Raw genomic sequence first — 10597 nt, 5'->3', positions numbered from 1 at the left:
AGCTCATGAAATCATCACTATCTGTGGGACCTGCCTTGGAGAAATTATGAGATCTAAAAGCCAAGTGTCCAATGTGTCCAGTAAGAACACTCAAGACATAAGAACCAGTTTTCTGTGGTGGCAAAGGATAGGTGATTGTGTTCCTTCCAGGCTTTAGTAAAGTGTCACTAGAGCTTCTTAACTTACCACCACCATCGGCATTAAATGTAGCCATCAAAGTGAGACTAAGAGAATCAAGAGTTATATTGTTAGGAAAGCCACTCCTAACGGTTACAGATAAGTACCAGGATCTCCATCACATAACTCCGAAGAAGGACCGGGATTTCCAGAAAACGTAATTAAAGATGATACATCAAGCGGAACGGGGTGTTTCATTTCACTATGTGCAAGACTAACAACTTCTGATTGAAAAGCTTGGCGTTCCTTATTTGAGAATAAGCCTTTATCTAGTGAAAGCAACCGCACACAAGATGACAGGTAGCCAGGTTGGTCATTAAGTATTCTTTGACATTCAGCTAATAAATCTTCTTCATAAGTACCTGCAATTTTATTGACCCAACTAGCAATAATAGAAATTACCCCTATATAATTGTGCTCAGCAAAACCCTCAAATCGTCTTGAAAACGCATCGGACACTGTGTTATTCTTCCCTTTTCTGTATTGAATAATATACTCTAGCCCAAGTAATTTAGTCAAACCCCTTTTTTGGATCGTACTCGTCAAGTTTTGCTCCAACAAATATTTTAGTGGCTTTTGATCCGTTTTTATGAAAGGCATTGCTGTAATGCATCCTCCGACCATTATAGCTTGAACCAAGTTACTTAGCCGCTGTTCTTTTACCTCGATAGGCAGCAAATCATCACTTTCCTTCTCAACGTCAAATACTATCTCATCAACAGAGGCATCAATATTTCCCATGCTTGAAGCCATTTGAATCGCTGATGCTTTCAGCTCATTTAATCCCCTAGCAACAGGTTCTTGGTAAACCAGTGGACTCTGCATTTGTTGATAGGCTTCTCGCATGCTGTCGTACACTTGTCCTAAGCTTGCATTGTTATGCATACATTTGCGGGCTGTCGCTACTATTCTGTTTCAAAGCAGTTGATGCTTCAATGTAACCAAGCTTTTAGTATGCATAGGAGACTGAGGAATGACACCATTTGCCGGAGGGATGCCAATAAGACCACATAATATCATAAAAAATCCAAGAAGCAAGTCATAATGGAAAGAAGGTGGTTTCCTCAAGTTGAATTCCTTCTGCTGAGCTAGTTGCGAAGCTACACTGTGATCAAAATAATACAGGACAGCGATCATAGTTGCTGGAATAAAAGCTCCGATTATGTAGAGCACCGGAACCTTTAGCATGTCCTTAAACTTGAAGTGTTCGTGATGAGTCCGAAATGCTGTCTTGTGCGTGTCTTGTGGTTGGATACGGATTTTCCAGTTGCCCAAGCGTAAGTCTATTTTGGAAATAAAATTTGCCCCATGTAATTCATCCAAAAGGTCCTCAACAACTGGAATTGGGAATTTATTCTTGATCGTCTAGCTGTTTAGTTGTCTGTAATCAACACAAAAGCGCCAAGAACCATTTTTCTTCTTAACCAGTAAATAGCGAGAAGCAAACGGACTTTTGCTTGCTTGAATTATAGAGGAAGTCAACATCTGAGTGATCTGTTTTTCCACCTCATTTTTCTGATGATGCGTGAAGCGATAGGGTCGTAAATTGACTGGAAGGGAGCCTGGTATGAGAGTGATTGGATGGTCATGAACCTTGATAGGAGGCAGACCCGTAGGCTCATCAAAGATACTGTCAAACTCTTGTAATAAAGGCTCTAATTCAATGGGAACTGTTGAAGCAACAGGGTCCACATCGAGTACATATAATTCGTCCATTAAAGAAGAATCCTTTGCTGTCATTTTTTGCATTCTATTTCCTGGTATTGATTTCCAATTACCCATCGTAGTCTGACCTTGCATAATCATCAGTTTGCCATCCTTTTGAAAGCTCGAAGTCATGTCTTTACAGTCTATAAGAACTAGACTAAATTGCTTCATCCAATCGACACCAAGCACCATATCACTCCCACCAAGTTGAAGGATTCGAAAGTCATGATTAAAATGGAATCCTTGTATTGTCCACGATACTTGATTTGATCTAGTTGAACTGAAGACTTTTTCTCCATTAGCAACTATTATTGCTAAAAGTTGAGTGGAAACCATTTCGAGATCCTCCTTTAAGCCACTAACAAAAATTGACAATAAGAAATCCTCTCTCAATGTAGGACTTTGAATCAGAATATAGGGCTTAAGTTCTTCAAACTTATCTTTGTACTCGTCAACAGAACATTTTTGCAACAACTTACTAAATTCCTCCATAATTTTCGGAAAAGTTCTTTCGTTAAATCTATGACATATATCAGATTCAAATTCATGCCATAAGACCCGATATTTTTGCAAAATATAGCCATCAAACCAAGTTTCAGCCTTACCTCCCAAAATGCATTGCAGCCAACACCACTCGTTTTTCAGCAGTAACTCCATAAAATGGAAAGATTTTGATGCACTTTTGGATCCATCGCTTTGGATTTGTCCCTTCAAATATAGGTAATTCTATTCGAGGTCTTGTTGTCACTGATCCGAGACTCCCAAAAGACCCGTCGTTCATCAACAAGGGCTCCTTGTGATATCTTTGTTCCACTGCAGTCATCCAACTGCAAATCTGCTTTCGGCTTCTGAGGTGGTTCATCTGGTTTGGACTTTAGAATTCCAGGTTCCTCCGGTTGGTAAGTAAAGCCTGATTTTTCATTGATTATTGTCACATCCGCCGGTTGCTTACCATCAGGTTTTGAAGGTTTAGGAGTCTTCATCTGTTGACTGTCAGGGCTTTCGGTTCCTGCCCGTTCTTCTTACTGATTAAAATACTCAAAATTTGCTCAACGTACCTTTGAGTAGTGTTCATCCTAGACTCCAACGAATTGATACGTTTATCTTGTGCTTCCCACCACTTGGGAAGGTTGGTTTCATCATTTGCTTGCTGCACTGTTTTCTTTAAATCCTCAATATGCTTTTTGATGGCAGAGAGATCAATAGATTCGACCATGGTTTGGTTCTTCTTTTGCATATCCAGTCTGCAATTTGCCAGGAATTAGGGCTCCTAATACCAATTTGTTATGAACCGAGAGTAATAGAGAAGGAAATTTCGAAGAAAGGAAGGTTTTAGAAGAAGAAAAGAAGAGAGATTACAGAAAAAGGATTCTCGTTCATTCATCAGATAAGGTTTCTCTCCTTCAGTACATAGTTTTATATAATTACAATGTACTATGGCTAATAGATTCTCGACAGCTATACATTCTATAATTAGTTGTAACAACTTCATTCTCTTGTTACAAGTACAACTAAGGCAGACTTCTCTGGTGGGCTCCCAATTGGATTCACTGTTGGGCTTGCTCTCTTTTTCAAAATCCCTAACCATTTCTTTGATTTCCCCAATTCCTTCGCTTCACTTATGAACCCTTCGTTTTGTTCTTCTCCTTCATTCGTGGCATCGTTATGCTTTGGTTTTATGATTTTTAACTAAGGAGTGCTCTGTGCTTCTTGTTGTTCATGATGATGAATTTTTTATATCTCTGTCATTTATCACTATTATTGTTGGCCATGCAAGTATATGAATGGTGTTTAGAACTTACGCATTAAGGCAGTATAGCAAACATCTCGTTTCTACCCATTTGAGTAGTTCATTGTACGTTAGCGTTTAAGCGTCGTTTATTCCTGTGACTGTCCAAAACCAATGTAAGGGACAGCTTGTGATTTTTCCCCTTTTTTCAACAGAGCAATTATTCTTCTCTCTATCTCTTTATATGTCTTTTGATGCAGATGTCTTTGTATATTGGTCATCTATCATCTCGCACTCGTAGGGATGAGCTTGAACATGTTTTTGAAAGGTTTGGAAGATGCAATGTGAATCTGAAAGATGGCTATGGGTTTGTTGTGTATGACTACCCTCCAAATGCAAAGAAAGCTTTAAGAGCACTTCAAGGAAGAAATATCTGTGGGAAGCCATTAACTCTCACATGGTCCAATAAACAGCCTAGACCTTTCAAAAAAAATTCTAGGGCTGATCAGACATATGACTGTGAACCACGTAGGATGAGGAGTTCTGCTGGAGATTATGGTAATAGAAATTTTGATTTAAATGTTCAGCCAGATTGTAAGATGAGTATTAAACAACCTGAGTGTCATGGAACCGGGCTTAATTCTTCTGTCCTGCTTAATGCGGATATAGACTACCATCAAGACCATGCTAAACAATTTATTAGGGAAGATAATCATGAATATAGGGAATATTTGCTGAATGAAGATGGTCAAGACGAACCTAACCAGATGGATGATAGGTGGGATGGGCAACGCCATGATCATTCTAATGGTAATGACATTGAGCACGAAAGGGGTTTTGACCGCTATGTAGGCAATGACAAGAAAGCTGACAATGAAAATAGTCAAATTGTGTATTCCAGTGGTTGTCATGCTGAACAAAGCCCGCAGGAGAGAATAGCGACAGAGGTGATAGGTGGAGAAACTCTGAACCATCATAAAGACTCAAAACTGCTGCAAACTTGTTACATCTGCAGTGCCCTTGGTCACAAAAAGCAAAATTGTCCCCATGAAATTACTTCAGGAAGATATTCCTCCAGGTTTGACCCCAGGCATGACACAAACATTGTTAGAGGAGGTAGCGTAAAAGGTGTCCTAGCAAGTTTTGGATCCAGTTCTCGGGAAAAGTTGCAGCAAGATAAGGATCCCCAAAGAACAAAGAGATTCAAGAATTCCAGAAAAGCATCTGGTTCAGGAGGAAGGATTGAGAGATTGATAGAGAATGGAAGCTCCTTTATTGGAAAGGAAACAGACGGGGCTTGGGAAAATGACTCTGAAGGAAAGAAGCAAAGTAGGAGAGGTGGAACTCCACAAAGACATAATGCAAAGAACGCAAGATCAATTTTTCCTCCACTTCACCCTGATTGCAGTGCGACCAGATCGCGCTCAAAATCTAAATCCATAAAGCATATGCCAAGGTTCGTTTCAAAGTCTAGATCAAGATCCACATCATCCAGAGCATTTTCTCCATCTAAAAATCAAAGGCTGAGTTCAGTATCACGTTATTCTAGATCCAGAAGTTCTAAATCTAGCTCAAGGTCAAGCTCTCCAACATCCATCTCTTCGCCTGTATCACTTGGTAAGCCTTTAGCCTCATTGTCGGACAAGGGGCAATTTAATTTAAAAGGCTCTTTGGATAAGGCCAGGACATCTGAATCCAAGGAGATTATGGTTGAAGGTGAATGTGATGTTCAATTGGAGATTGCAAATTTTGGAAATAGCTTGGGTCCAATGACTATTGAAAATGCCGGTTTATATGCCAAAGTAGAAAGTGACGTGGAAAAAGACCAAGCTATGCAGGGAGGTAATTATGATAATCATATGACACCCAGGTCAGTTCCTCGAATTAAAATTCCAAGCACACCACTTTCAGCTAAAAATATATCTGCTGCTGAGAGTTTGTCTCCAGAGAACATGAGAGAGATAAAGGATCGTCAAGATTTTGATGCACTGACAACAGAAGATGTGATAGTACAACCTGTAGAGACTGATTCAGATACCTCTGTGCGTTCTACAAGCATATCGCCAGAGGAATTGTGTATGGTCATGAAGCATTATGGCCTAGAACCTCCAAATGAAAATGAAAGGTATCTATATGCAGAAGCTTACTTTGTTTCTGCTCGCTTGTGGCCTTGGGAGATAATCTATTACAGGAGGTTGAAGAAAGGTCCCATTTCAACTGAGAACTACGCCAGGCGAGTTGCACAAAATAAAGAATTTGGTATTGTTGATCAGTATATCAGAAGCTGTAATGGATGGGGAGAACTGAATCACCTCTGAGAAACTATGTAAATTTTGTGATTGCATATTTTATTTCTTTTGTGTCTGGAGAGAGACAGCATTGTGGCCCTACTTTGTTATATGGTTTTGGGAATTTACTAGATAAAATGTAACAGGTAATCTTCTAGAGAGTATTCTATACTTCTAGAATCAAAATGATATCCTGCATTTTCCTTTCTATAAATAGTTCTAGTTACATGATCGGGGTAAGTATTAGTGTTATGCATATTTTATGTATCAACTGTCAAGGCTTCTCTTGTTGTGGCAAATATGTAAAGCTTCTTAGCTCCTCATGCCAATATTACAATGCGCTTTAATTATCAAACTCATTATAGAAACTTTTTACTTGATTGTTTCATATCTAATGGTTTCCCCTCGCAAGAATTAACATTTTGTTCTGTTTACCGTTATTTATTGTATAACATCTTGTTGCTTCAATTAAACTTTTACAGACTATTTTTCCATGAATATCTTTCTAGTTTTAGTGTAGATGCTTGTAAATGTATATAGAAATTTCCATATGTTGTGCATTCAGTACTGCAGAGTGCCTTCTTGCATATAGAAGTTTAACTGTTAGACATAACTAGGTAACATAGATTATTGAAGTGAGGAGCTTAGGCCTTCCTTGTAGGATGGGGAAAAAAAAGAAAGATGGAAAAGTGGAAAATATATTTACTTTTTCGTTTCCGTTAGTCTGCCACAGAAGGAGATGACTTGTGTGTTTGTTCAGCTTGACTTTGTAGGAAATGCTTGCATACAAAACAAAACTAATGCAATCGTAAAGACGATGGTATCAGGACAATGTGAGATCTGAAGACAATCAGTATTAGATGCTTACATTGGTTAAAAATGAAAAAGGAAAAGAAAACAATACAATGCTTTAGCAATCTATTATGGAAAGCGTTCTTTGTTTAGTTTCTTGAATGTTTTTTTATTTAGCTATCAAAACATTGGATAAACTGTTTACAATTTGTTAGGTAAATAGGTTTACATGGCATTTTAGTGAAGTTGCATGTAATTATAAGGTACTATATGTTTAGAATTTTTTTTAACCATCGACGACAACACTGTTGTTTGAACTAATGTTAGACATTTCCGAATCCAAGTATCAGAGGCATCTTCAATTCCATTGAAACATGTGCAACCCTGCTTAATGGCTACACTGTTCAACTTGAACTATCGTCCTAATTGGTGCATTCCTGCTATGAGCTTTTATGCATCCCCCCAACCCCAAGATTACATTGAGAAATTGAAATTATTTCTGATCCTCTTTTGCAGATTTTTTGTGTGGCAGAACTTATGATTACATAGTGAAATAATGTATTGGTTTATATTCCCTATGCTAGTAGTACACGACTGGAGAGGGTTGAAAATAGTGAAAAAAAAGAAGAGAATTGAATGAGCTGAGTAAGAGTAGAGAAAGGGTTACCAAAATAGACAATGTCACCAGAAAGGTGGCATTTAGTGAGTGATGAAAAAAGAGTGCAAAATGAAGAAGAAAAGATTGACAACTGTTGAGGGGATTTAATATGTATTTATCATCTGACGCTGAATCTCCTTCCATCATATTCTCAACTGTCTCAATTACTCTTGCATTTATGTGTTTTAATGGTCTTTCAATCTAATAAGGCTCTGTTCTATTTCTTTTCTTCAATGGTGGAACTACCAATATCACACCTCCCTCTCTTTACCTAACCGCCATTCTCTTATTTAGTCTGTTTACATAATTTTGATGATACCTATGGAAAATGGTAACTCTGGTTAATTTTTCATCATGATGGACCAAGAGAGCGGACTGAGACCGGGCAATCGCCCTCTTGAAATCTCCAAATTATTATATATTTTATATATTTTTTATATATTTTTTTATTGATAATATGCTTTTACTTCTTAAAATTTTTATAAATTTACCCTCTAACAAAAAATCACCGAGGATTGATTAGTCCCCCATTCTGCATGTAATTGCAATGTAGATAGGTGAGAACTGAGAAGCCAATCAGGATTTTGTGGGCCAAAGTCAAGCAAATATACTAGAACCACAGTCCGAGTATAATTCCCCCCTCATTCTCAAGTACAAGAAAATCTAACTTTTTTGTCATGGGAATTTTACCCTTGTTCTCAGGGGATCCAAGTAAATTTTCACCCATCATTCGTTTTCACTCAGTTAAACATACTATTTCGTCATTGCCCCGCCAGCAACTTGCATGATATAAAATCACAAACACAATATTCTTCGAACAATATAAAAATTTATATCTTCTTTCTCAAAAGAAAACTTGGGTAGTTGCAGTTAAACCGGTTTTACATAGTCATCTGCTAAAGATGGAAGAACTCTAAACTAAGACACCTGCTACCCATAAACACCAGTTCGTCTACTAGTCAACATTAATATTAGCGAAAGGCTGAGGACGAGAAAGAAAGGTGATTCATGGTTCCGGCTCAGCCCTTCCTGGATTTGACGGTGGTTGTTGCGGCGGTGTCATGGAAGAAATCTAGCAAAACGGCGCTCTTGCATTTGGGGCATTTAGGGTCATCCTCCGAAAGCATAACGTACATCAAGCACCTCGGGCACCCCACCAGAATCATGGATGTTGCCTCGGGGCTGCTCGAATATCCGACGTTACCAGTATCGACGTCCTGGTTCATCTCCGACGACACACATGAGCTCGGAGGAGATGTCGGTGACATGGTTGCCGATCGGCTCAATGATTCCACTCTCGGATTAACCCTCGGCGGCGATAAGTTAAGCTTCAACTCAAGCTTGGGTCCACTCCTACGGCTCATCTTTCTCCTCCCTCCGTACAAATTTAAACCTGAATGAAACATATTAGAAAACCAAAAAAGATAACACAAATAGACAATATACAACAACTGAATTGTATTGAAAATTTCAAAACATGGGTTACCTTAATGGTCAAGTAACTTCGACCTAGCTGAAAACAAACTCCCGTTGTTGAAGAAACAGAAACAAGGGGAAGAAGGGAAAATGGTGATGGGGATGAAGCAGAAAGAGCAAAATATATAAAGGGAGAGAAGATGAAGATGATAATTAAAACTTAATTAAATCAAGGTGGGGAAGAGTAGGTTGGAGAGAAGGAAATGAAATTTAAGGATTGGTAGAAGAAGAGTGTAAAATGAGGCCAGGAAACGTATTAATGGCTTGAAAAAACAAACCCCACTAAGTATGCAGGAGGAAAATGGCAGTAAATGTTATTGCGATTTAACAAATCTGCAGAGGAGGAGAAGCCATTTCATTCATTGCAATGGTTTTCGAGAGGAATACACCAGAGAGAAAGAAACCCTCAACAGCTTTTATGTCTAATACCTCTGCATTTTTAAGAAACTAAGGCCACCTAAGAATTTAATATCGAACACCAAAATTTAATGCCAACCCAATGGAATAGATTTTATTTTTCATACAACAACTGTGATTAAAAATGAATACACCCCATGATCCATATGGCGATAAAATTTAACCCATTGTTCAGATAGTCATTTTAGTCGTATATTCGTTTTTAGAGCATTTTAGCATTTAGTGTTTTGATTTTCGATTAAAATAACACTTGTTGAATAAAATCATTAGTTTATTGATAATCAACACATATTATAGATGTGATGTTTTTGTATGTGATTAAATTAGTGATGTTAAACATATCACATCATCATTGTAAATGACGTGACATCGGTGATAAAGTCAAAATTAAATATTGATAGGAGCCGAAATATTAAACTATTTAAAAAATTATAAAGACTTATTATATATTTAAACTTAAAATTTATCATGAACCACCTTAATGAATAAGAAATTGTTTTTATCCTTGAGATCCTGAGTTCGAGTATTGTGTATATACGGGTATGAGTGTTCCTTGTCACATAGTTGAAAGTCTATATACATATACTACCTTGTCTTCACCCTAAATTTATATAAAAAAATGAAAATTCACAAGACAACTCCTTAATTTATCTAATATTTAAACTTACAATGACTTAAATTATAATTAGACCAAAAATTTGAGAACACAAACTTATCATTCTTTAGTTCGGCCCCTACTTGATTAAATATTAAATATTTTTTATTTTTAAAATTTAATTATTTATTTTTATATGAACCAAAATACCATTAAACCAAAATTATATCAAACATACAAATTTTAACAGAAGTCATGGCCCCCTTGGACTCTAACAAAGCTTCGTCCATGCGTGACAAATATTATATCATTATTATATTGATGCGGCTTGTTATGTATCAACAATTAAACATATGTTAATATGTCAGATCAGTAACATAAGTTTAAAAGAAATAAAGATTAAAATAATTATTTAGAGAGAAGTTACCATTACCATTTCCATTTTCAAACGTTGGGGTTTCCATGATAAACACTTTGCTTGCTTCACGTTTCAACTATTGAAAACAGGTGAGCAGTCCATTTCCTGATTAAAGGCAATAACTCTTCTTTTCCCGTTCAAACAAATCCTATTTCCCTTTCCTTCTAAACAATATAATTATAGAAATTTGCATCCACAAACCTTGCATGGATATATCACATTTTCCCTTTCGCCATAATTGCCCTCCTAATTTTAATCTTTTTCAGCACCCATGTGATCTTATTAATTGTCTCAGCCTCTGTATCATCGATTTATTTTACTTTTTGCGACCAATTCAAAA

The 10597-nt window shown here is 37.2% G+C and overlaps 2 protein-coding genes across 2 annotated transcripts; one reads left to right on the top strand and one right to left on the bottom strand.

The window, feature by feature from the left end:
• The first annotated feature begins 3872 nt into the window (after positions 1 to 3872).
• Positions 3873 to 6185, top strand: LOC120181033 (serine/arginine-rich splicing factor 4-like). The gene has a single exon (XM_039186275.1). It carries the CDS (start codon positions 3874 to 3876, stop codon positions 5929 to 5931), a length of 2058 nt encoding a protein of 685 aa, XP_039042206.1. The 5' UTR covers position 3873; the 3' UTR covers positions 5932 to 6185.
• A 1978-nt stretch (positions 6186 to 8163) lies between these two features.
• LOC120181024 lies at positions 8164 to 9058 on the bottom strand. The gene is made up of 2 exons (XM_039186269.1): positions 8838 to 9058; positions 8164 to 8744 (listed from the first exon to the last, which is right to left on the bottom strand). Exon 2 carries the CDS (start codon positions 8713 to 8715, stop codon positions 8371 to 8373), a length of 345 nt encoding a protein of 114 aa, XP_039042200.1. The 5' UTR covers positions 8716 to 8744; positions 8838 to 9058; the 3' UTR covers positions 8164 to 8370.
• Between the last annotated feature and the right edge of the window lie 1539 nt (positions 9059 to 10597).

Source organism: Hibiscus syriacus, unplaced genomic scaffold (genome assembly GCF_006381635.1).
Source record: "Hibiscus syriacus cultivar Baekdansim isolate YM2019G1 unplaced genomic scaffold, ASM638163v2 tig00112507_pilon, whole genome shotgun sequence".
Taxonomy (NCBI): Eukaryota; Viridiplantae; Streptophyta; class Magnoliopsida; order Malvales; family Malvaceae; genus Hibiscus; species Hibiscus syriacus.
This window is presented reverse-complemented; position numbering and strand designations above follow the sequence as displayed.

Bases quoted from the DNA above. Each gene is read 5' to 3' on its own strand.
- LOC120181024 (XM_039186269.1), bottom strand. From the start codon at position 8,715: ATGAGCCGTAGGAGTGGACCCAAGCTTGAGTTGAAGCTTAACTTATCG.
- LOC120181033 (XM_039186275.1), top strand. From the start codon at position 3,874: ATGTCTTTGTATATTGGTCATCTATCATCTCGCACTCGTAGGGATGAG.